The 27334-nt window shown below is 43.2% G+C and overlaps 2 protein-coding genes across 2 annotated transcripts; both read left to right on the top strand.

Annotated features, from left to right (window-relative positions):
* Positions 1–403: 403 nt before the first annotated feature.
* On the top strand, positions 404–4018 carry LOC133884896 (ketol-acid reductoisomerase, chloroplastic). Its single transcript, XM_062324486.1, has 10 exons — positions 404–848; positions 969–1061; positions 1371–1436; positions 1822–1962; positions 2200–2427; positions 2587–2704; positions 2771–2910; positions 2995–3162; positions 3266–3421; positions 3510–4018. Exons 1-10 carry the CDS (start codon positions 576–578, stop codon positions 3873–3875), a joined length of 1749 nt encoding a protein of 582 aa, XP_062180470.1. The 5' UTR covers positions 404–575; the 3' UTR covers positions 3876–4018.
* Positions 4019–8525: 4507 nt separating this feature from the next.
* On the top strand, positions 8526–9070 carry LOC133884266 (uncharacterized). The gene has a single exon (XM_062323616.1). It carries the CDS (start codon positions 8660–8662, stop codon positions 9068–9070), a length of 411 nt encoding a protein of 136 aa, XP_062179600.1. The 5' UTR covers positions 8526–8659.
* The last annotated feature ends 18264 nt before the right edge of the window (positions 9071–27334 follow it).

Below are 27334 nucleotides of genomic sequence, written 5' to 3'. Positions count from 1 at the left end.
TTCTATCAGGTCTAGCCGGATGAGTATAGAAAATATTATTATTCTTGTTTTTTACAGGACCCGTTTATATCATAATACTTATATATGTATTATATAACTATGTAAAATTCATTTACTTAATGTGTTATATTTCACCTCATCTTAAGATCTAATCAGCCAGCAATTCAACACCCAACCATTCATAACAAACCTATCCGTTCTATTGTTAATAGGAACAGGTTTCTATCGCGTCCCCATTCTCCGAGCGGAGGTGGGGATAGAGAAAATATTCTCCACTAGTTGAGGTGAGGACTGAGATGGAAAATTTTCTTTTGTTCGAGGACGGAACGGGGAACCATTTCCCACGGGGAATTCCCCGTTGGACCATGCGGGGCGGAACCTGCCAAACACTCGCGGCCCGGAAAGGCGTGGTACCGCCGTCGTGCACAAGAGCCGGTCGGAACCATCTGGCCCCACGTTCCAGTGCATCACAGCCGACGACAGTTCATCACACGGCTCGCTTAGCCGTATAAATCCACCGGGTTAGCACCAACACTCCCCAACAACCACTCACCGTTCGCCACCCTAGCTGTGACATGGCGGCGCCCACCTCGGCGGCTTCCACCCTCGCCTTCGCGCACCCCAAAACCCTAGCCGCCGCGCCCAAAACCCTGCCCGCCTCCTCGTCCGTCTCGTTCCCCGCCGCCCAGCCCGCGTGCCTCCTCGCCGCGCCCGCCTCCGTGAGCCGCCGCCGCGATGTCGCCGCCATGGTCTCTGCGGCCCCCGCCGTCAGCACCGCCATGCCGTCGCTCGACTTCGAGACCTCCGTGTTCAAGAAGGAGAAGGTCTCCCTCGCCGGCCACGAGGAGGTACGCGGCTCCCAATCGTTTTGCTTCTCTTCTTCTTTTTTTTTAAAAAAAAATCCCTTTCTGATTCTCTCTGCATCCTTTTGCGATTTGTTCATTTCTGTATCCAACTTTGTGGTGCAGTATATTGTGAGAGGCGGGAGGAACCTGTTCCCGCTGCTTCCGGAAGCATTCAAGGGGATCAAGCAGATCGGAGTTATCGGATGGGGCTCTCAGGTTCAATAAAAACGCCAACTTTTTCTACTCCCACGTTCCTTTTCTTTCATATGCTGTTTGCCTCTTGAGGAAATGTGGTTTCCTTCATGTAGATGTTCGATGTGTAGGTGTAACATATCAAACTGTTCCTTGTGTATTGAGCAGTGCTTGAATTAACAAATCAATATGGTCATAGGCTCATATGCAGTGGATGGAACTAATTCCACGTTGATTTCTCCCACAGTCCTAGTTTTGGGGTTCAGGACAAGAGAATCACTTGTATTTCTATGTCTGTGTTCTGGCTATAAAAGATCGATATTGGTCTTGCAGGGTCCTGCGCAGGCCCAGAATCTGAGAGATTCGCTAGCTGAAGCAAAGTCAGACATTGTTGTTAAGGTTAGTTCTTCTCCTGCACTGCTCAGCTTTAATACATGGGCCTAACTTTATATATAAAAAACTGTGAGTTGACTGAAAGATCTGGCCTTGGCTTGAGCGAGATCTCTAATATTTATTTTCTGATGTAACTAGTTTTCTTCAAATTGTTAACGTGAAGCGAGATACTTTATCATTCATTGTCATTTCAGAGGGGAATATGATTCTGTTATTTCAGTTTTATGATATTAATAGGATAACAAAGATAGGGGTATCCCCTTCCGGTTATACTAAAAATTTGTGTGCAACTTGGCTATGACGAGTATGAGTCCTCAATATTCTGCCCCCATTTGGTATATACTTAGGCACTATCCCGTCAGTCCAACATGCTTCTGCCTTTTGCTTTCAGATTGGTCTACGGAAAGGTTCTAAATCTTTTGAGGAAGCACGTGCAGCTGGGTTCATTGAAGAGAATGGAACCTTGGGTGATATTTGGGAGACTGTTTCAGGCAGCGATCTTGTGTTGCTGTTGATATCAGATGCTGCACAGGTTTGCTTCATGCTCACTAGCTGCATGGCTTTCATCTCCACCTTTTGGCTTTATACTTTTGCCTGATGCTTGCTTGAATTATGCTGAGCCTTAAAGAGGTTACTTTGTGGCATCAAGTCAGTTCAACCTATAAGCTGTTCTTGTATCATGAACCTATATCATTTCCTACATGATAACTTTTTCTAGTTATATCTTAAGTTTGTTCTATCCTTGAAAAGTTTTTTTTCTTTTCTGCAGGCCGACAATTATGAGAAAATTTTTTCTCACATGAAACCGAACAGTATACTAGGTTTATCTCATGGATTTCTTCTTGGACATTTGCAATCGTTTGGACTTGATTTCCCAAAGAACATTAGTGTGATTGCTGTATGCCCAAAGGGAATGGGTCCATCTGTCCGCAGGCTTTATGTTCAGGGCAAGGAAGTGAATGGTGCTGGCATCAACTCTAGCTTTGCCGTGCACCAGGTATGTTTCAAGTGGTATTGCTGAAGCTTCACTATACTTATTAATGTTTTGCTTCCATTATTCTATTTCATTTGCTTGATTTCATTGAAAAACGAAACATGCTCCAAATGTAGAGTTGGTGAAGAGATCCGCTTGTACTTATGCTGTTTCATTGCTTAGGATGTTGATGGAAGGGCAACTGATGTTGCTCTAGGATGGTCGGTTGCACTAGGATCTCCCTTCACATTTGCTACTACTTTAGAACAGGAGTACAAGAGTGATATCTTTGGCGAGCGAGGTAAGCCTACACCCTTTTTTATGTTGCCTCAGATGATTGTGCTGTAACTAATCATATAGTGTTCAGGCATTTTGCTGGGTGCTGTCCATGGTATTGTGGAGGCTCTGTTCAGGAGATACACAGAACAAGGAATGGATGACGCGTCAGCCTACAAAACCACTGTAGAGGGCATCACTGGAATTATCTCAAAAACCATCTCAAAGAAGGTTCACAGTTACCGATCTTTATGGCAGCCTTTTCCACCCTTTTTGCTCATTAGATTGTGATTTTATTTCCCTGTGTTTTTCCAGGGGATGCTTGAAGTGTACAACTCTTTGACCGAGGAAGGCAAAAAGGAGTTCAACAAGGCTTACAGTGCATCGTATTATCCTTGCATGGATATACTCTACGAGTGCTATGAAGATGTTGCCTCTGGAAGTGAAATCCGGAGTGTCGTGTTGGCTGGGCGGAGGTTTTATGTGAGTTCTGTTACATTAAACTGCTGTTTCCCTATTTTGGTTGTGTTCATGGTTAAGTTTGCAGTTTTTGACAATGTAAGATAAAATTATTATGTTTTCACAGGAGAAAGAGGGCCTCCCAGCATTTCCAATGGGCAATATCGATCAAACTCGTATGTGGAAGGTTGGTGAAAAGGTGCGTTCGACCCGGCCAGATGGTGATCTTGGCCCGCTCCACCCCTTCACGGCTGGAGTTTACATTGCGTTGATGATGGCTCAGGTTTGGTTCTTTCTCCTCATCTCAGCGTGACAAACTAATAACCTTGTGTAATCAATAACGCTAACCATCTGTTCTGCAATGGCTTTAGATTGAGATCCTCAGAAAGAAGGGGCACTCCTACTCAGAGATCATCAATGAAAGCGTCATCGAGTCGGTGGACTCGCTGAACCCCTTCATGCACGCTCGCGGGGTGGCCTTCATGGTGGACAACTGCTCCACCACGGCTCGCCTGGGATCAAGGAAGTGGGCGCCACGCTTCGACTACATCCTGACCCAGCAGGCCTTCGTCACGGTGGACAAGGACGCCCCGATCAACCAGGACCTCATCAGCAACTTCATGTCCGACCCTGTCCATGGCGCCATCGAGGTCTGCGCCGAGCTGAGGCCCACCGTCGATATCTCGGTGCCTGCCAATGCGGATTTTGTGCGCCCGGAGCTCCGGCAGTCTTCCTAGATTGAGCTCTGATCCGCGGAGAGTTGGCATCCAGTGTGCTATATGTGCTGTGTGACTGTTACTGTTTGAACTTGTGAGCTGCTGTCAGGGGACCTGAGGAAGCTTGGGTGTCTTTTTCCGAATAAAATAGACGCTTCATCTAATGGTTGGCTGCCATTGAGTGCCTCACTGTGAAGTAGTATTGTTTAGCATTTGTTACCCAAAGAGAATGAAGAGGACCATCCGGGCATAGAACCCAAAATGGTGTCTAGCCCAAGAGAAAATGCAAAGGACCATACGAATGCCCACTTTTTGCTCGACCGTACCAGCCCTCAGCTACATGTGGCCCGTTAAGTACCCCAGTGCCGAGGAACGCAGCTGAGGGTCGAGCTCATGGCTTCGATCTGTGGTGTGCTGCGGCGCTACCCACGTGTGTGCAACCGTGCACCGGAGGCGTTTTGCCTCAAGTCGCGCGGCCACCTGCCTGCTTGACGTATCGGATGGACCCGTCGCCCGTTCGCCGGCGCGCGCAAAGGGGGCAAAACGGCCGTGGTCGTGGCCGAGGCGAAGGACAGTCTAAACTCGGCCGGCCCAGCAGGCCGACGAGGTCGCGAACAATGTGGCCGGCGGTGCACGCGAATCTCCGTGCGAAGCCGGCCGGGTGATCGAGCCGGGGGACTTCAGCAAGTGCGCTGACGAAACCACCCGCTCGTTGGGCATGATGGATAGCCATAACAGCATCTGCCGATGGATCGAGCTTCGACATGTGTGCTCTGAGCCTAGATGAAAGTCTCATTGGCTAGCAAATAGTTGGAAGAATACTGTGTCAGCACCGTTGGCCGCTCCCGGGCCTTATGAAAGTCTCGTTTCAAAATATTGATAGAATTGTTCATGTTAGGAAATTAGCTATCAATGAAAGTAATAGATTGACCTATCGAGATGGTGCATGTAAGATCACAGACGACAACAGAGACATTTTTTTTTAATGAGGTTCAGTTGAAGTCTACATTTCAGGGTATGACTATAATCACTCCTCCCCCATGTTTCCGACACTGGCCGCTCTAGAGTTTCGGTAGAACTGTAACCCCATGCGAATTTATCGCTATACCATCATAGTTACAACTACTACTCTCCTCTCATATTTATGAAGATGACAAATTATAAAAGTCATATCTTAACTCCACCCTATACTACTAATACAGCTCCAAGTCCTATACATAACTAATTTCGTATAATTATTCGACACATATACAATAGTTTACTTTGTGACTAAGCAGTGAAGGAACGTTGACTAACAAAAGGCCCTTCCGTTGGACACCCCGCTGCCGAACCTGTGCCGTAGTGCTGCAGCACTGTTGCTTATCTGGCACAGCACGCCGTTGCCAATACAGCAACATCCCAACCATAAGCCTGCTATAAAGTTGCTGAGTGTAGATTAGCATATGATCTCACATCTAACGATATTGTTGCACTCCTACCTTTGTCTCTTGTAACGTGTATACACATCACACCACTTGAATGAACGACCCAGTCATATCGCGTGAAGCTCTTTCCGATTTCAATTTCTAAAAACACGCGGTGCAACCACACCAGGCACGTCCACTACTATATAAATAATCATTAGTATCAGTATAAAAACACTATTAATAATGGTTTTTAAATTAGCACTGATTACTCGATACTGATAATCATGAACTATTAGTGTCAGTTTATAAACCGGCACAGATAAAAAGTATCAGTGTCGATCTATAACAAAGAACCGGTATTGATGTTCAGCCTATCAGTGCCGATCCATAATAACAAATTAGCACTGATAGTCTGAATCAGTGCTGACTAGTCAGGTAAAATGTACCCAACTTAATTATCAATCTCTTACAAAACCGTTGCCACCGCATTTTTTGAGCCACATGGATCTTAGGTGATTGGATGACAGAGACAACAATATTGATAGATTCTTCATTTATCGACATCCAAAAATTAATTAATATTTTCCTTATACCACCATCACCAATAATGGTAGTCCCAATAAGTTATGTACAACCCTCTATGTGAGCAATCATTCAATTTAATCAAACTAAAGGAATAATCACCTACATCAATACATGCATATCTTTAACAACTACACATTTTCAATTATTAGATGTGCACCAAAATATATGTGAGCTATACTATTTTGATCATCCCTGAGGGTGTCGGGGAGGGCGGGGCGTTGAGTTCGTAGAGGAATTTGCCGGGAGGACACGGGAGGCACCACGCAGCAGGATGTAGATATTACTTCGGATGTGTCCACAATACCTGATAGATCCATGTGTCATCTATAAAGAGCAAGATATATGTAAATCAACAAATTTTATTTCTCTAGAGATCGGCCTTGGGGCACGGGCTACCGGCGGCCCTAAGCCATGGTCCTAACCGAGGAGGGGTGGAAAGGGCCCGGAGCGTGAGGTGTTTTGGACTTGGTGGCGGCATGGACCACGAGAATCCCGACTCGATGGCGGGCTTCACAGCACAGCCATGGCATGGCGGCACAGCTATGGCTGGGCGTGCGTCGGCCAAGCGGAAAGTGGTGGCACACAAGGAGGGAGAAAGGAACAAAAATGCTCACTGACGTCGGGGACGACGCGGCTCTGGGGACAAGGACAGCGGAGCTCCGGGGATAGCAATAGCGACGGTGATGGGGATGAGGTCAGCGACATTGGGGAGACAGTGGGGCTCCAAGGATGGCGGTGTTGGGGAGGCCGTGGAATCGACAGATGCGTAAGAGATTGAGAGACTACGACTAAGTTCTCATATACATAGAGATCAACTATCAGTGCCGACTTGTAATACGAACCAGCACTAATACTAGATATTAGTGTCGGCTCATAATTACTAGTTGACACTAAAGAGTATGTGCTAGTTTGTTCTAAGAACCGGTACTATACTCAGTACTAGTTCAACCCTTCTCGATCGATGATTGTCGGTGTATCAGGAACCGGGGGTCCCCGAATCTCGAGGCCAGACCAGCCATCCGCCACATGGCGCCACCCCAAGAGGTCTCTCCTGTAGGATGAGAAAAGGTTAAGTCCCGGGAGAAGGTGCTTGGGGCCACGATTGGTGGCCCCCCGAGTACCCCAGTTCTCCGATGATCCACGGAATCCAAGTACCGGGAGGAAAGTGCTCGGGGAGGTGTCCGGTCACCCCCGAGCACCCTAGTCCCTCGACGATCAGAAGAGCTAAGTTTCGGGAGAGAGTGCTCGGGGCTGCGTGCGGCGGCCCCCGAGCACTCGGTTCCCTGAGGATCCGTACAAGAGTGCTCGGGAGAGAGTGCTCGGGGCTGCATGCGGCAGCCTCCGAGCACTCGGTTCCCCGAGGGTCCGTGCAAGAGTGCTCGGTAGAGAGTGCTCGGGGAGGTGAACAGTACCCCCGAACACTCGGCACCCCGAGGACAAGGAAATGCATTCTCGGGAGGGAGTGCTCGGGGATGTGAACAGTACCCCCGAGCACTCGGTACCCCAACGACCCAGAAAGACCCCCAAGGGGCCTACCGATGAGGTGTCAACCAGTCAGAGGCCCGAGGCCGCATTTAATGAGCGTGCGTGGCCTGACACCCCCAACTGCTCCCGCCGCGCTCAGCGTCAGTCCCTGTCATGTTTTGGCAGAGAGGCGTGGGGTCATTAATTGCACGGGTCCGGTCCCGTGCCATCCGGCTTGTCTAGGGATAACGTCGTAAGGATCAAGGCGTTCCGTCTGCCGCGCTGCTGTGGTAGGGGAACAAGACAGGGCGAGCACGTCGGGTTGCTCTGCGGCGGTCCGGTGGGCCCTCTCCACTGCGCCCGTTGCCAAGGCATTTATGGTGATGGAGGACCGGGCGTGCGACACATTTTCCACCTCCGGTCACTTCGCCCAGAGGAAATGATGACGCCCTTTCCATTTATGGCGTCTCAGAACTCGAGCCCCCTCCTTCCGTTCGGGGCATGTCACGGCCGGCGAGTACTTAAAGCAGCCGGCGGCACAGAAGCAGGGGAGACGGGGAAAAAGAGAGAGAGAAAAAAGACAAGAGACGAAGAATAGCAAAACAGAGACCAAGAGCAGACACGAAGAACACAGCGCAAGAGAATCACTGCAAGGAAAACTGAGCCCAGTTCCAGCCGAAGAACAAGGAGCATCAAGCTTTTAGATAGACCCACATTCTTGTAACCAGCAACATCCTTGAGGGACTTCCTCAGGACAGTTATAGCATCCATACAGGAGTAGGGTATTACGCCCCCGTGCGGCCCGAACCTATCTAAATTTCGGTGCATTTACTTCTTCTTGCACTAGGTCAACACTCCCACCACCGGCCGTTGCATTCATTCCCATTTATTTCTCCGGCGAACTTATTCAGGATCATTCCCCGGCCGAATCTCTAAAAAGTGGTCTCTCAGGATCCCTGCGACTGGAGTTAATTCTCCGATAATGATAGAGCACGAAAAAATATAACCGATATTGATACTTCATCAATATCGTTTTTATTCTAATCGGCACTGATGATTTGGCTGGAATAACTGTTTTTGTTGTAGTGGTCTGTCATGCCGGCCACCCTCGGTGTTGACGACCCCAAATCTGCGACGCCGATGCCCAGGGCCCTCCACTGTCCAACCACGACGCCGATGGCGTGTCCAAACACCACGCTAAATTCCTAAAGCAACGGCAAATCCGAGGTGAGCATAGTTCCACGCTCTTGTGACTTGTCACGACTCGCCCTTACTTAAACCCCCCATGCATGCCACACCACAGCAACAAAGTCTCAGCTAAGCCAGCCTGAAAATTTGCTAGCGACAGCCATGGCGGAGAGGGAGGGCGCCGTGGTGAAGAAGGGCCACGACGAGGGCATGAAGATGGCCGTGGGGCTGCTGGAGGAGTCCGGCCTGCCGCTGGGGCTGCTGCCGCTGGCGGACGTGATCGAGGTCGGCTTCGTGCGCACCACGGGGTACATGTGGATCGCGCAGCGCAAGAAGGTGGAACACCAGTTCAAGAAGATCAGCAAGCAGGTGAGCTACGACGTCGAGATCACCGGGTACGTCAAGCCCAAGTGCATCAAGAAGCTCAAGGGGGTCAAGGCCAAGGAATTCATGCTCTGGCCGCCCGTCAACGAGATCGTCGTCGACGACCCGCCCACCGGCAAGATCCACTTCAAGAGCCTCGCCGGCGTCACCAAGACCTTCCCCGTCGAGGCCTTCGCCGCCGGCCAGTAGACATATATAATCCTGTGTATTGCGCACGCGTGCTTATGTATTCACGCGCGGGGTTCTTGGCTGCTCTCAATTACCAACAAGGTTACATGCAAATATGCAATGGAGGGTTTAATTTAGCGGTTTGAGCGAGCGCATGGAGCTTTGTATCTTGTTGAGCTTGGTTGTTTCATACAATCATTTTCCTGAAAGTATGATGAATAAAATCAAAATTAAAACGACGTGTTCCTTATTAGTACCATATTGCTCCAGTCATATCAACCTTGAAACTTGAATTCATATCCGCTGAAATAGTAGCAACGAAATGTTAAAATTAAAGCAATACGGATGATACTTAACCAAGGACAGGAACGTGAGCCTTTTTCTTCTTCTTCAACGTGGGTAACAGGGATATTGCTGTGTGAGCCTGTGAGGCAGTGACTTGTCTCACACCAGTAGATTAGACTTGCGGGAAACAACTGTACGGATAAGATAATCGCCCTCGTTCGTTGAACAAACAACGGAGTTCATCACGCAGCAATGAATGACTAAATAATGTGTCTAATCTTGCTGGTTGGCTTTTGATTCAGTTCGTGCTGAACTTTCTGCGCCGGATAGCGCAATATGCTTCTAGTTCTTTTGATGTGAAATTGTGAACCAATAGATTATTCATTGTGCGCAACGAGCGGTTCGTGCTAAGTTGTAGCGGACTCCATGTTGAATGAATGCCACATGGTAGCAGATTTGAACACGAAGGAAAAATTCAACAACACACTAGCTAGCTACTGCAAGGCCCATGTTTATAATGGTATAAGATCGATGAAACACTGATTTTCGTTAGCTATTTCACAAGGAAAAATCGAAAGAACAAGAAGAGAGATGAAATAAACAAGAAGAAAAGGAAATTAACACCTTGCATGGTAAACTACGTAGGGTAGCATGAATTCTTGTGTTTAGGAGTACATCATCTCACGCGTTCTGATTTGTGCCGGAGGTGCGTACCTTGCGATCACCATGAGAACCGCCTTCTTTGCCTGCTTGCGGAGACCTGCTTTGCTCCGGCTCAACGGCGGCGTCCTTGCCGGTGAACCTCTGGACGACGGACTTGAAGTCGGCGGCGGTGTCGGCCTCCACGTACACCGTCTCGATGATCTTCACGGTCACAGGCTTTGCTTGTTCCTCCCTCGACATTGCTGGCTTAGAGTCTTCGCAGGTAGTATGTTCAAAAGGAAGAGAACTGAAGGAAAACAAGGCGGATAGAGTAAGCAAAAGTAGCTAGCTGACGGGCCGTCTCACCGGCAGATATTTGACTGCGTGTTTGGAGAAGATCGAACGACTGAGCCGTGCAATCTTATTGTCTAAAGAGCTACGTTCTTAATCAGGTACATTACAAACAGTTAGCTCATCTCCTTTTTTTTCCTCTCAATTCATAGCAGTCTTCAGTCAATTCTATTAAACCTCAATGTAAATCGAGGATAGAAAATCTGTATTATAATTATCAAGTAATTAGTAGCACCACTAATCTCTATTAGTGTGCTTAATGAACAATTGCAATAAAAGTGGATTTAGTTTCATTTAGGACTGTATTGCAATAGTTTATGTCGGTTATGCTTCACACCATTGGATAAAATTATGCGACAAGCAGCAAAAATAACTTAGAAATAATATATTATATATGGTTGTACAAAATAAGCTAGGTTTATCTCTGATAAGGAATTCCTGTATAGGTGCTACATCTCCTTCTAGTCTATTACATATATTAAAGGGTCAATAATTAAAGTAATTCTAGGGCTAAGTACTGCAGCTACTGTTCACATGAGGCCCACATATGTGCACGTATAGTACAAATATGTATATGTATCTATATATATACATATACATGTATATATATATATATATATATGTATGTATATATATGTACACATAGTTTTTTTTGAAATTCCAGAAAAATAGCGAAATGAATAATAATTATATTGATAAATTAGCTAAAATAATATAAAATGCATAGGAAAATATCTAAAACTAAAAAAATATAAAACAAATTTAGAATTTGTTAAATATTGATAAATTCATAAATATATATTGAGATATCAAAAAATGATGAATATAATTTTTTAGTCTTCTTTTTGTCATACTTTGTGCAACAAAAAACGAAAGCAGACATAGGCGCACCAATCCGCCTAGTATTCTTTAAACCACACAAGGACTGGACCAAGGTAACACGAACATTGAACTATTCCTTCTTGGGAGTTTGGGATTCTCAGAAACTACGGTAGATGATACAAGGTTACTCCTAATGAAGAGTTTTCTAATGTTATTTTCAAGAGTGTCAAATCAACAAGATAACAATAAATTGATGACTGAAACACTCTTCTCCAATGTATAGTTTATTTTTATTATTTCATATGCTCTTCATGTACAACTCATTAGGTGTTAGACTTCGGTCCAAGTGGTTTCATCTAGATGGAATTACTTTGATCTCTCTTCTTAATTAGTTTGTCACATCATAAAAAAATATTGATATGACACCTCTTTAAATAAAAATGAAACTCCCATTGGGAGTAGTCTAAACAGGCACTGATTTGTGATCTGCAAACAGTAATTAAGTTTGTGCTAATCATACTACTCATACAACCTAATTTCAATCCAGGGAATGTGAAAAGACACTGAAAATACGGCTTTCGGTAAAATTTCTATTAATTCCTCGGTGAAGCGAAATGTACACGACTGCCGCACGTGGAATCGTATCTTTCAAAGTCAGAGGATGAACAGTATCGTGATATTGGATTTTTTTTACCGTTAGATCGGGAATAAATGCATCAGATTAACTGCTACAGTAGCTCTGTAAATAGTAGAATTACTACAGTAAATTGCTACATTAGAATAATATCAGGGTACTGTTCACCTATATTTATTTTACTGTACATTCTGGTGACTTTGTGAAACAATGTTAGAGGATGCGCGTCCGCTGCACGTGTTACCCAGGCGAGAAATTTCATGCAATCCTTGAGCGGATGAAGAGGCAAAGGCGAACCAGCAGTTGCAGTGGCGTCTGCACTTGGGCCCCGTAGTTGACAAGTTATTGCGGTCAATACCGTACCCGAGCTAAACACAGTAACCGCCGTTTTAGACCTGTTCAAGTCAAGCCATTAGTTGCTGACATCCACGAAAAGAGGCCAATCCTAGCTGCAGAAGTCTCATGAGGCATGACACTCTCTCCACAAGAATCTACACAGGGACTTGGCTGCAGCCATTTCACCTGCACGAGTACCAAAGGGCGGTACAGTACAGCGTGACCAAACCAAACACATAGCATCACTGTTTTTTTAGGACTTTTACAGTACATCTAAATGAGTGTATATCGTCTATTTTTTTTATCCGGTGATTTAGATTGGCTCAATGATACTCTATCGTCCATCAGTATCATGAGTATCATTAAAGAGTATCATGGATATCATAAGGGTAGGATTGGAAAAAAAATCATAATAAATTTGTAAATTATACGTTTAATTAGGGAATGTCAAAATATTAGTTTATTCTTCGGATAAGCTTTCACTTATTCTGTTCATTTCATTTATTAGTGTTTCCACCCTCCATCGGTCGGTCGATAATGGGTGGCGAAGGTCTGAAGTCCGGTCAGTCAATGACGTATTTACCCATAAGGGTATCAAGATAATTACAATAATACCTACTAAAATAGACGGTTAGATCACAATAATAATACTTTCCACCATCTAGTATCATCGTGTACTGTAAATGTTCTCTTTTTTTATCAAAGACGTTAGAGCTGTATGTCACCTCCATCGTGTTTTTTGTTTTTTTCAATCTGAAACTTGACACAAAGGGCCTGTTTTGCCCTGTAACGATGTAAAACGGCAGAGGATGTTGCTCCATCAGAGGGCATATAAGTTGTATGCCAGCCAGTGTTTAACTACGTGGTACTCAACTAAATGCTCTCCCATAAAGTCACGGATTAAGCAAAAAAGGAGCAGTAAACAGGAGATTGCAAGTTGTCTCCGTTTTCACCCATGCCATATGCAGGACAGTATCAAACGGCCAATGTGGTTACACTGATCCATACAGCACACCAGGATTGAACTAGGACCTAATATGCTTCTATTTGTACATCCCGACAAACAAAAGCCTAATAATTTTAAGAGAGGATACAACGTCCGTAAATAACAGGTGTTTTGGAAGCGCCATCCTTGCAGAGGACAGGATGAAGGGGTCCTTTCACAATATCAGAAGTTCTCCATCGGTCCATCCTAGATGCCATCTAACAGCTATTGCATAATATCTTCAACCAAATGTAACTTCCGTGCCAATCACTATCACCCTCCTCCATCCTAAATACCGTCAAACTGTCAATAAATAAAAATTGTTAGTCGAAGCAAATTTTGCACTATTTTCAGTAAGGCCAACAAGAAAGGCATAAAAACGGCAGTGAAGAAACAGACTAAAATAAAGCTATCAGACAAAGGATATTAGACCACAGGTGAAAGATGAACAAAAGATAAATGATCAAGTAATGCATTGCTCAGAATCAGCCATCCTTAATCTACCAACTGATATGCCTCCGGAAATGACAAAATGTGCTACAAACTAACCCAGGTTTCAGAAATTTTTAAAGAAAAAGCAGGGCTTGTGTCTGGTTTTATCAGTGTTTTGGATGCAGATAAAGTCAAAAGATAATCTATCTACAGATTTCCAAATATGGCAACACCCATAAGAATCAGTTAAGAAATTCAAGCTCTTATTGGATTGCTTTGCTAAAGTAAATATTGGTTATCCGTCATCGTACAATTTGTAAGTCCTAATTAGTAGTATTACTTTAGGGTCAGTGCAGTAGCTCACCAGATTATTCTAGTAAGTAAGTTGTTAGAGATTGGAAGTCGGAACTGCATTCAGATTCCAAACAATGAACATTTTCACACTGCTGCTAATGTGACTCAAGAAAGTTTTTCCATGCAAATTACATGGATGCCTCATGCCAAGTAAATATTACCAATGATCCAGGTTCACCATTAGTAAAATCTCTTTCTTTCCTGTCTGATCAGAAGATTTCGAACCTTTTGTGTCACCCTAAAAGATGTTGGAAAAAGAATAGATAATTGAGTAGGCCGTCATAAAAGACAATGATTTACCAACACTAAAAAAGATAAGCAAGTGCAAAGATTACCTCCGGCTTTAATGCCATAAGGATAACAGCGAATGTTTGGTGTCCATGGCGAAAAGCAAAAAACAACTCATCAGCGTGGGAAAAAAATGATTCAATAAGGAAACAAATTAATTCTAAAGGAAATAAAAAAGTTCGGAGGGCAATACAAGAAAACAAACAAATGGACTAACATGCACACATGCACGCACATGCACACAATAACAACTCCACTGACATTGAGAAGATTGATAGCTTGCCAAGGTGAAACTGAGAAGTCCATTTGTTCAGGAGTCCAATTGCTAACCTGGCGATTTCACAGCCAACAGGCATCCTGATGCTTTCAGTTGGAAAACAAGGACTGTTTTAGTTGAGTAAGTTCATATTTTGTCGCATCATTGTCAATAGAGACGGTAAACTCAAAAGCAGTACGCTTTGGACCCGGAAAACCAGGGATGTTTATTCCAGTAGCGTACCATCCTACAGTTGACAACTCTGTCTAGCCATCCATCAACACAAAGTATTTAAATCATCCTATGTGTGAAATACCTCGCCTCATTAGTATTTCTATTTTCAAACCGTGTGACTTAAGTGTTTCGGTATGATAAGTTTAGCACCATCTTATTAATTTACATAGGTTAGAGCTAGCTTATAAGTCTTCGCACTCTAGATATAGCACCTCCAGATTAAAACTTTTATATAAAACGAGGACGGAAGTGTAAGAGATATGCTATATGTATATAGATCCACCCTATATGTGAGCTAGACTATAAGCAAATTATGGATACGGGGTGTTATGTATCATAGTCAACTCTTGCTGCATGAGTTTATGTGTATCGGCCCATGAAGGGGATATGACATGGCCGTGGCACTGAGCGGAGATCCTGTATTAGTCTGTCATGTACACGGTAAGCTATCAAGGGAGTCACCCCTAAAGGGAGGAGAGTGTAATACCTCGATCCATTAGTGTTTCTAGTTTCGACCTGTATGATCGAAATGTTCTGATGCAATAGATTTAGTACCACATTGGTAGTTTAGATAGGGTTTGGGAGAACTTATAAACCTTTGCACTGTAAATATAGCACATCCAAATTAACCTTTTTACATAAAGTGAGGATAAAAATATAAAAAGATGATATACATATGCAGGTCTGGCTCACAAATATGTTAGACTAGGCTATAAACAAATTTTAGAAACGGAGTGTGATACGCATATACCAAACACTAGAGTCCAAGACCTTGATGAGTACACACATCAACAGGCTTTTTTTTTTGCATGAATCAAACGCAGCACAACCAATCCACATGTCCCATCAACATCAGTACGCCAAGTTACATCGGTCTTGCTTGCCTACCAGAAGCACAAGTATGCGTATGTGCTGATGAATGGAAACAAACAAAGGAAAAATAGGCAGTGGCGGAGGATCATGGTGGTCAAGGTGGGCTATGGCCTCCTTGCTTAAGAAAAATTGTTAAAAAATTACTTAATTTTGCTATTTAATTTCTGGCTAATACTAGTTTGGTCCTTCTTAAACAAGTTATCTAAGCATGTGGTATTTAAGTTCCTCCAAGCTCCATCACTGAACACAGGGCTCCTAGTCCTAATTAGACCTGCTAAAGACCCACATTGTGTGTGCCGTACCAGATGCATATGCCTGAGCACTGACAAATACGATATTAAACAAGCCAGTGAAAAAATAGGGAGATTTGGGAGAGAGATACCTCCCGGTAGAGCTTGAGGTAGAGCTTAAGGGGCTTGACGTAGTCCTCGACATCGAAGACGAAGCACACGCCACTTGGAACTGGATCAGATCAAAACGTCAAAGGCGAGGTGACACTCCACTCACTCGCTGGTGATGAAGCTGATGAACTCGAATGGACTCCTTGGCGTCCTTGGCGATCTTGACGTTCTCCGGCACCGCGCGGCGCATGATTCACACGATGTTGACGATCGGCAGGAACCTGTCCTGCTCCTTCCCTCCGCCGCTGCCGCCGCCGATCGCCGGCGTGAACTCTCCTTCCGACGTGGCAAACCTTGGCAGACATGGGTTGGCGGTGAGACAAAATCACCACGCGAGAGGGAAGGCGAGAGTTTCGAGGGAGAAGAGAAGCAGCAGTGCGTTAACCTTTTTGAGAAGGTGACGGACGACGGAGATGGCGGAGAGGATCAGCGCCGTTGGTTGCGGTGGGTGGGCGCCACCGGCCACCGGATCTGAAGCGATGTTTCGGGAGGGGGGGGGGGGTGGTGTGGGAGTGGAGAGTATGGTGGCGCCTGTCCTCTCCTCACGTTTCCCTTCTAGTTTTTCTTTTCTTTTTGGGCTCAAAAAGAGTTCGTGGGCCGGGTTGATTTTTATGAGGTTCCAGGCCCGTTCACTGTCGCAGACGCTCCGTTACGTTTATATTGACTGTATAAATTTGTATACTTTCTCTGGTGGTAAATATAGATCGTTTTAGCTTTCTTAACTATTCTCTAAATATAAGTTATTCTCGAACTTCTATGCATTTTTTTTTTCTCGTCTTGTTTTTATTTAATAAATACTACTACTCTCATAAATGAATGAGTTATATATTCCAATGTAGAATAAATAAAGGATAATAAGATCATTTGATCTAATTTTTTTAATCTTTATGCACAACTCTAAAATGATCTATATTTGTAATAGGAGAGAGTATATTATTATATCAATTGTATAAATTTGTATATATTGTTATATGAGCCATATAAATTTGTATCGAGTTTCGCCCCTGACTCAAACGATCGCCATCGTCCGGGATTATGTTGTCGAGGCGGTGCACTTGCCAGTACGGCACCGCCCCCATCCCTGCTTCCTTGTTTCGGACAGCTCGTCATCGTGGTTGTGCATGGAAGAAGATTTTGCCGCTGCTTCAGACTTTCAGAGCAAGGCAAGATATATGTTAAAAAAGATGCCCTGTGCAATGGAGATGGGCTGAAAACAACGTTGTGCACGATGAACTGAAAACAACGTCGTACGCGACCGTCTCATGCTAGTACTATCAAGTGTGGATGGAGGGTTCGCCCAGCTACTTCTACGGGTGAGACAGGACGCCGGCCATGCATGTCCTGCAGTTCAGGCAGACAAAAATACACCCATGTTATGCATGTCAGCATGGGGCCAAGGAGCCAAGCCGTGTAGCGATCGAGTCGAGCAGAAGAGGGACCTTGTGCGGCGCAGGCTGGTAGCTAGCATCACATGCATGCCCCATGAATCGATGCCTGCCTGCCTGCCAGAAGCGGCCGGCCTGCAGGCCGGGGCACCGTCGCATTCACCTCTCACATCAACGACGGCGAGACAAGGCAAAGGCAGGAAGGGCCAGGGCGTGGGGGCAAGGGGACACTGGTGAGGCGGATCCATGTGGGAGGATAGGGGGCACTTGAACGGCGTGTCGTCCTCGCCGAGCGCCGGCGCGCGTCAGCGGGTCCGGGGCCGCAGCGCCGCGGTCTGGGCCAGAAACAGCATCGTAACTGCCGCCTCAGACGACTTGTACGATGAGCAGCGGTGGGAGGAGGACAGATTGGCCGGGCCACGTCGATCGGGTGGTTGCTTGGGGCCCTGCTACATCATCCGTCGTCCATCCCCAGGCCGAGGTCGGTATCCGGCAGTTGTAGTTACCCCCGTCGTCCTGGATAATTGGGTAGCAGCTCCTCCACCGTCCACAAAGTTGCTGGTTGCATTAATCTCACTGCTCTAAAAAAAAACTTCCGTCAATCTCACAGTCTGTTAGCACTTGATCCAACGTACGGGGACGACTTATTTCTGAATCGATCTATTGCAAAAGCAACGCCACACGTTTGGACCTGGACGTGCATGGGATGCAGATCAGAGTCCTCGAAAGTTTATTACCCTGTACCTTATGACATCTCTACAGTTCTATCCAGGTTTTTTTCTTAACAATATATCTGAAAATCTATTATTTTCATGTATCAAAGATCAAATACGAAGCAAGGCACATACGATGTATACAGGTTCGAATTTTCAGTTGGAGTAATACCCTACGTTATGTGTGGATGATTATGTGTATGTATTCATTCGAGTATAGATAATATGGCTAACTCATTACAAAGAGTAGATCAAGTCTAGTCTAAGCTAGAGCTAAAGTCGTCGAGTTTCTACTACGCTAAAGTCTTGATTCCTGCCTCCAATATCTAAGAGAAAAGAAGTACCCCTATGGGTCTAGGTCCTCTCCTTATATAAAGATGATGTAACGGCTCCTATCTAACCATAATCTATAGAGAGTCATTTTTCTTATCGTACAAGTAGATATATATATCCTGGATACTAGTTTTTTCAAGTTGGGTAAGCAATCGAGACCTTCCTAATATATATCTTCTGGATTTTGGGCGTATCAGGTGCTGCGAATTCGGTTCCATAATATTCAGAGTTGTTAAGTATGCTCACGGCATACCCCGTCATTATATGGTATACTTCTTATGTGTATATACCTTATAGTTAGATATTCGACAGTAGCCCCTAGCTTTACTTAATAGGGAGGATTTTTGCAAGCATCCACTTGAGTACAGTCAAGTACAAGCCTAGTACTCTCTACTTCGTACTTGTGCGTGATACATATCCAACGTCGAACTCATTGAGCTCGACTACCCATTGTGCGATTCGTTCAGTAGTCTCTCTAATGCATATGACATCCTTCGGCAGATACGTTGTCCCGAAGGTGATCTTGTGTACTTGAAAATAATGTCGTCACTTCCAAGAAGACACCAAGACTGCATATATCAACTTCTGCACTTGTAGGTATCGTAGCTTAGCGTCATGTAGGATTTCCCTTACATAGTAAACAGATTTCTACACCTTGGTCTTTCTCTCGAGGATTTCCTGTTCGATCATCAGGATCGTGCTTACAACTTGTGAGGTAGCTGTAATGTACAAAAAGAGCTTTGATTTTTGAACTTCTTTTAGTTTTTGAGGCGACCACATCTGGTCAAGAGTGTCGATTTTTCCTGAATTGACGTCAATGCCTTGACTTGACACAAAAAAAACTCGAGAAGCTTGCTGGACGAGATGCAGAATATGCATTTTTCAGGATTAAGCATCATACAATACTTCTTGAAGCTATCGAATGTTTCCTTGAGATCAACGATCAATGCATATTTGGTTCTGGACTTGACTACAATATCATCGACATATGCTTCTACATTACGCCTAATTTAGGGTTGTAAACAGTTTTGGATACATCGTTGATAAGTATCATCAGCGTTTTTTTAAACCAAAAGGCATATTTACATAGCAAAATACACCGAAAGAAGTGGCAAATGCAGTTTTCTTCTCATCCTCTATTCTCATGCTAATTTGGTGATACCCCCAAATAGGCATCTATAAAACACAGTAATGCACAACCTATCGTGGAGTCGATGATCTGGTCGATGCGAGGAAGAGGAAAAGGATCCTTATAACAGGCTTTGTTGAGGTTGGTGAAGTCAACACACATTCTCTATCTGCCATTGGCTTTCTTAACGAGGACAAGATTCGCCAGCCATGTAGGATAATAAACCTCTCGAATAAAGCCGCACTTAGGAATTTGTCGACCTCCTCCTGAATGGTTTACTTTCTATCATCAGCAAATCTTTGTTGCTTCTGCACCACGGGTTCAGAGTCATGCTTAAGAGCTAGTCGATGCTCAATCACCTCCCTAGGGACTCCAAGCATATCGGATGGTTGCCATGTAAACATATCTTAGTTTACCTGAAGAAAAGTGATGAGCTCGAGTTCCTATTTAGGGTCGAGGTTAGCCCCAATCTTAAACTTCTTGGTTGGTTCAAACAGATCGAGGGGTATTGACTTGATGCCACCATCAATCTTCTTCTCCTTGACACCATCGTGGGAATCTCCCTTGACTTACGAGCTTGGAGTACTTAACCTCAACGACAGCTTGATGCTTCTGACGCTTGGAATCCACGTCCTTAGAAGTGGTTGCCACTTAACTGAGGTGTTTGATCATGTCCAGGTTCTGCTTGTTGCATTTGACTGTTGCATGATGATCTCCCCTGTCAGTTATGATCCATTTAGGACCTAGAATCCTGAGCGTCTTGTATGCATAGTACACCACGACCATGAACTTTCTGAGCATTAGGTGGCCTACGATCACATTGTACGTCGTCTCGAAGTCTGTGACATGGAAGGTAAGCTTCTCTATACAGAAGTTGTCAGGCATGCTAAATGTAACCAGCAACTCGATCTAGCTCAGGGACATGGTCAATGAGTTGGGGGTTATGTCATGTGTTAGACTCGACCAAATTACACCCAACTTAATTGACAATTAAGTCGATTAAAACGGAAATAATTTCGGTAGTCTTGATATATGCTCAACAAAGCCTAAGATCATAGTATAAACCGTTTACAACACACAAGATATGAACAGAGTACAAAAAATTTAACTTTTATTACAAACCTTGTTCCAAGTTTCAATTTTTACTTAGATCAGAGTTTTAAAACGCAGCAAAAATATATTAATAAAATAAAAGACCAGTGGTACTATTGCCCATAAGGCATTACAGGACTAGTTAAGACATTCGATCTCTACTCCTAACCATCTCCTATATTAGTGGGATAAAAGTACCCATAAACCAGTTCGTCGTTACCTGCATCAACTTAAGGGTAACATCCTGAGTACGAAGGTAAAATCGAACAGATCACGGATAATCAGTGAGTTAGGTCTGTTTGGCGGAGCTTCTAGAGTAGAATCAGTAGGAGTCCTGCCAAATGATAGTTTACAACTGGAGTGATTTCGTGGGAGTGATTATCTGAAATGAACTGGAAGCTGAAAAAACTAGTTTCCCTTTATTCACATCTCCTACCGAATCACTTCCTCTACAGAGCTTATCCTTGAGAATCACTCTTAGCCATAATATCATTTCACCCCAGAGAATCGCTTCACGTAAATAATTTATATCAAGAGGAGCTCTACCAAATAGGCCATTAACACCGCATAATACGTACCATATGGTTAGCATCCGGCTCCACCCAGCACCACCACTTAAATTTGGTATCTATAGGATTGAGATAGGCGATTAGAGGGGGGGTGAACATGCGCCTTATAAATTTCTTGCGAAATAGATAGCTTACTCCTTGTTCACCTAGCGCTCCTAAAAAATGCGCAACAAAAGCATTAACTTTAGAAAGACAAATCGAGAAAGAAAGTTTTAAATGAACATGACTTCACGGATAGAATATGAACTATAGGCTTTATTTAAGATTATTTTATGTGTCTTTATGCACAAAAGTTTGAAACTTGAATGAATAACAAAGTAAAAGACAGTCACCGAAAGAAGCAACTCTCCAAGTTGATGGTCTAGAGGTAAGGAGATTCAAGATCCTCTCAAATACATGAGTATATGAACGTTTATGCATCTAACAACAAGATGAACAACTTCCTAAAATTAAAAAATCGCAGCTCAAAGGTAAAAATAAAAATCAACAAGAAAATAAAAAAAAACTTACAAACTTGCAACGAAACTAATAGAGAAACTAGAAGGATGAGAATTTAAGCATATGCAAAAATATAAACTTTATTACTTAAAGAAATCAACCCTATTTTAAACGGATTATAAGAATTTTTCTCTCAAAAACTCTCACTTGTTACATAGGCTAAGCACTCATATTTCTCTCTTTTAAAATCCTAGCACTAGACTCTTAAATGACTGGCACAAGTGATTAGTTCAAACTTTCTCATACCCTACCTCTCTATTTATAGACTAGAAAACTTGATCCTAAATTTCTTAGCTTGTTAAAAAAATATACATTTCTTGTAGTACACTCCTATATACCACAGAGGATATTTCAGTCAATTTCTTACTACGTCTATCGAACAGTTGCAATGACTTCACAACTTAGCTTCGTCTCAACGCAAGTTTCGTGATAATATCACATACTCTAATCCTCCCACGGTTTTGAGGCATAACCGTGAAACCCTCTGCATGCTTCTCAAAGTGTGACTTGCTTCTTGCTTATACCTTAAGCAAGCGCTCTGATATCGACACGTATACCCTGTTTTGCGATCCTGATCGTCAGCAAATCTCTCTCACTCTCGATTCCTCGGGTCACCTTATCACTTGCACCGGCATCCCTTTCACTTAATTTATCAACACGTCATCTTCCTACTCCGTTTCATGCTTTGCTTGATCTCCACATGTACAACTATGACCTCTTTAACTTCGCTCGACCTCCTTAATCGTCCGGTACTAAGCATCCGTCATCGACTGTCAAGTTGTACTCATCAACTGCACATCATAAAATAAACACATATATTTTTTTAACTTCAATTAATCTATAATCAAAATACTCGAACCAAGCTTTAGCAATTCAAAACTAAATAACCGTATCAGTCACTCGTTATATATAATCAAACTTAATTTGATCACGTATACATCGACCCGTTTTAATTCGTGGATGACTCCCAACACCTTGGTGACGTATACATCGTTCCCCAGGCCGTCCAAAACGTGTGCTACGGACATTGGAATCACCTAAACAGCTCTCGCTTAAGAAAGACAGGAATATCATCTAGTCGTACGTCGTCGTTGTCGCCACGGATCCTTGTAAGAACCTCGCTCGTGGTTGCAGGTGGCACGACCGGATCCACGGTGACAGATGGACCAAGCAGAGGAGCCCACGCGTGCACGGGGAGGGGACGCGTTATCCAACAGCAGATTGGCATGGGCGTGGCGTGGCGCGGTGCTGCAACTGGTTGCTAGCCTAGCCACATCAGCCAACCGGCCGGCCGGTCGGGTCATGGCAAGACCTTGGAACCCAGCCTCGTCGTCCCAGTGCGCGCGGCCGGATCGACCGACTACCGAATTCATTATGCGGCTGGGCCGTTCCATGTTGTGTGCATGTTTGTCGTTAGATATTGGAAGCGAATTTTTATACGGTTATATTTTTTATTATGATAATAAAAATTAATAATTTTTTTCTAAAAAACAATTCATGAGCAAGCAGTAAGCGCCGACCAGCCAGGACCTTTGAGTACGCTTTCTGTTTGGTCCATCATTAGGCAGAGGTGTGGTGCACCCTGACACCGAGTCATGATGATGGTAAAAATATAAAAATAGATAATATATTGAGGTATTTACAAATTAGTATGTATATTTGACATCTCGTTTATGAAAACCCGATTTGAGTACACGAGATATTTAAAAGGGTGGGCACAACAGTTTTCAACATCTGAGATGTTGAATATAACATTGTGCACCATATTCAGCACTCAGGTACTGAATATGCACAGGCAACAGCGGGACTTACAGAAGAAGCCATAAGCAAACTAGTACGTGTGTTTATGTTTTTTATTTAATTCTTGATTTTATTTGAGAGTAAAAAATAGTAGAAATTCTAAACGTTTGTATAAGTAAATTAGAGTTCACTAGCAACCAGTTTTAATTGATTTAATGCAAAAAGTCTGAGCTAAAATTTAATTAAAATTCTCTAAATAAGCCTACTTTTATAAATGCTAGTACTTTTTAATGCCTCAAATAAATCCCAAAAATCTAAAAAATTCACTAATATTCTTCTCATATGATATCCTAATTTATAAAAATATTTACAACCCTAGATTATTTGGTAAAAAAGTAAATTCATTTGTAATGTTCTATTTATATGTATTTTTATCATCTCATGTGATATTCTCTTTTTAATTCAATTTAACTAAAAATAAATTCAAACATGCACAAAACCTGCAATCAAGAGGTAAGTTTACTAAAAAATCATCATAAGCAACACAACACTTTTATCCAACTAAACAAAAAACTAATCCGTCACATCTCAAAAAATAGGGATGCATCTATCTCATCCAACCTATCCTCCAAATAAACGCACCCTTATGTATTTTTGTTTGAAGAGTTAAGAATTATGCTGGCCTAAAATTTGTAAATATAATGTACGTTTTTCTCCTTGATCACTATAGATTATTGATGTTTTGTAGGAAAATTCTTAAATATTATGCTCAAACTAAACCATGTATGTATGACAGGTTCACAACTACTAATAAGATGATAAAGTCAAACACATAAGAAGCATAGAACCCAAGAATTGGGAATATATATTTACATTTATTTTTTCAAAGCATATAGTGATATGATCAGTTTTAATAATTATCAATTAAATATGACAAATAATATATCTGAAATTTAAACAATCATATAAAGAGTATGCAGATGGGGATGCCATCTCTCAAAGCAGGAAGAGAGAATCAAAGAAGAAATAAAATACAAAGAACAACAAGAAGAGGATTAATATTAATCTAAGAGGCTTAAGAACTATGTTATCATTAGCAGGCAACGACAAAGAAACACAACTAATTAATTAAACAGCACAATAACTCAGCTTCCTGCCATGCATCTATTAAACCTCACATTATGTATTATGCACTTATTTTGTGTATGTAATAATGATGTTAAGTTGGTTATGATAATTTTTTTGGTGAACTTACCACTTGATTGTAGGTTTTGTGCATGTTTGAATTTATTTTTATTCAAATTGAATTAAAAAGAGAATATCACATGAAATGATAAAAATATATATAAACAGAGCATTACCAAGAAACTTACTTTTTCACCAAATAACCTAGGATCGGAAATATTTTATAAATTAGTAAATCACATGATAAGAATATTAGCGAATTTTTGTAGATTTTTGGAATTTATTTGAGGTACTAAAAAGTGCTAGAATTTATAAAAGTATGCTTATTTAGAGAATTTTAATTAAATATTGGCTCAGTCTTTTTTAATGAAACCAATTCAAACGGGTTGCTAGTGAACTCTAGTCTGCTTATAAAAACATTTTGAATTTTTAGACTATTTTTGTACTCCAAATAAAATTGAGAATTAAATAAAAAATATAAACACATGCGTACTAGCTTTCTTCCAGCTTTCTTCCATATGTCTCACTGCTTCCAGTGCGTATTCAGTATATGAGGTATCGAATATAGTACTGTGCAGCGTATTCGGCACCTGAGGTGTCTAATACAATCCATTTTCGATATCTGAGGTGCCGAATACGGTGCACAGTGTCATATTTGGCACTTAGGTACCGAAAACAACTCGATCCATCATTTTTCAGTGTCTCACATATCAAGACCGGGTTTTTGATAAACGAGGTACCGAATATATATACTAAATTTGCAAATACCCCAACATATTATCTATTTTAGCAAATATGATGTCGTATATTGTTTATTTTGGATTTTGGTTGTGCGACAACACATATGCGAGCTCCATGTGGCGTCTAGCGGAGATCTTCCACCGGCGGCCATGGCTCACGGTTGATCGGGATGTCGAATCGGACGTCGATGGACGGTTTACGTGGTAAGGGTTGGTGAGGATGGACGCACTCTAGCGAACTTTTTCATGCTTAGCTAGAAGCAATGACAGAGGGGAGCTAGAGAAGGCCGGTGATGGCAACGAGAGGAACATGGACGAACCCACCCTATAGGCGTGGTGGGGCGACCGCCCCAGCTACTGGCAGCCACCAGCAGCCCTTCCCCCTCCTCTGGAAAGACCGCGAGAGCTTATGTGAATCCTGCCGTCGGAAGCAATGCAACGACGAACATCTGTTCTATTCGTGTGAACGACGAGGAAGACAGGTCACAAGAGGATATCGATTCATTGTGGGCTTGTCAGCTTGGAGATAGTCCAATCAACAACAAAATTGTCGATCCCCTCTGGCCTTCCTGTCTCCGAATGTTGTGCGGTGTGGGCAAAATAAAACCTAGCACTAGCGAGCAGCGGCGATCACCAGACGACGAGCGGGCATAGGCACGCAACGAGCCTCAAATCGGCGCGGTGGTAGGCCATGGTCCCCTAGCAAGGAGCAGCATGAGCTTGATGGAGGGAGAGGAAGAGGAGCCTAGGGGTGAGGACTGTGTGGTAGGTGCTTTGTCCGTTGTAGCTGGTCCGATGAGTGATTTGGTGGGCAAATAGAGTGCTTGATTATCACTAACTAATAGATCATTGTTAAATTGACATATTGATCTTTTATCTTTTGGCGCATTTTATGTTATTCTTCATTTTGGAGGTATCATTGTCATCTTAAATCATCTTTTATGTCATCTATTTATCTTTTACACTCTAATTTGTGTGGTTGCAATACGCGGATACGATGTATGTACTATGTATTTGTACTTTTGTTTTAGTTTGTCATTTGAGTTTATCTCGATTAAAAAATTTAACTGAGTCCATCGTTAAAGAGAGAGCTCCCGTAAAATTTTTGCCCCTTGCTATACAGTCAAGAGTGCTTCCTTCGATGCCTTGGAACCAATCTAACCTGTGATTGTGTTATTTTGGCTCACCTGCAACGTCTCTGCTACAGTGGTACTGCTTATAGTGTAGACACACGGGAGTGATAGGACCCTTGTAACTACCAACGGTCGTGGGCGGGACCCGCGGCGCCAGGGTAGGGACACGTGGTCCTTGGTCCACCCGGGGGCTGTCAAAAACGTGGTGGGCCCGGCGCACACCCACCTGCCATGCCGGGTGGCCCACTCCCACCATTCACCGCCACTCCTCATACGTGGCACCTGGTAGGGCCCCACCGAGGATCCGCAGCAGGGCCCGCGCACGTCCGGAGACATGCCAGATTTGGCTCCGTTCCTTCACTGTTCCACCCACGTCGCTGCACATGTTGGATGGAGGCCATAATCTCATGATAATCAAACGCAGCACAGTTTCCAAACTACAAATTCGATCAACTGTACCAGGGTACATGAAAGATTTCTAGTGCTATGTAGACGGTAAAAATTCAAAATTAGATAATATATATGAGTATATTTGTTGAAATAAACATGTTATCGTATATACAATTTTAGTATTCGTATTCGACGCACTATATGTCGAATATCAACCGTATTTGACACACCGTGTGTTGAATACGGGCTACAATATCATATTCGGCACATGGTATATCGAATATGGCTTTTACCTGCCGTGCGGTCACTAACTCTGTACACGGTTATTTTTGACACACCGTATAGTGAATACGCCATTGTAGTCCATATTCGGCATATCGTGTGCCAAATACGCGGGCTATAGTGACGTATTCGCCATACGATGTGTCGAATATGAATTTTTTGATATACAGTGTACTGAAAATTTATTTTCGGTAAATGATGCG

Source organism: Phragmites australis, chromosome 11, assembly GCF_958298935.1.
Source record: "Phragmites australis chromosome 11, lpPhrAust1.1, whole genome shotgun sequence".
NCBI lineage: Eukaryota > Viridiplantae > Streptophyta > Magnoliopsida > Poales > Poaceae > Phragmites > Phragmites australis.
Note: the sequence above shows the minus strand (reverse complement) of the source record. Positions and strands in the feature narration are given on the sequence as shown.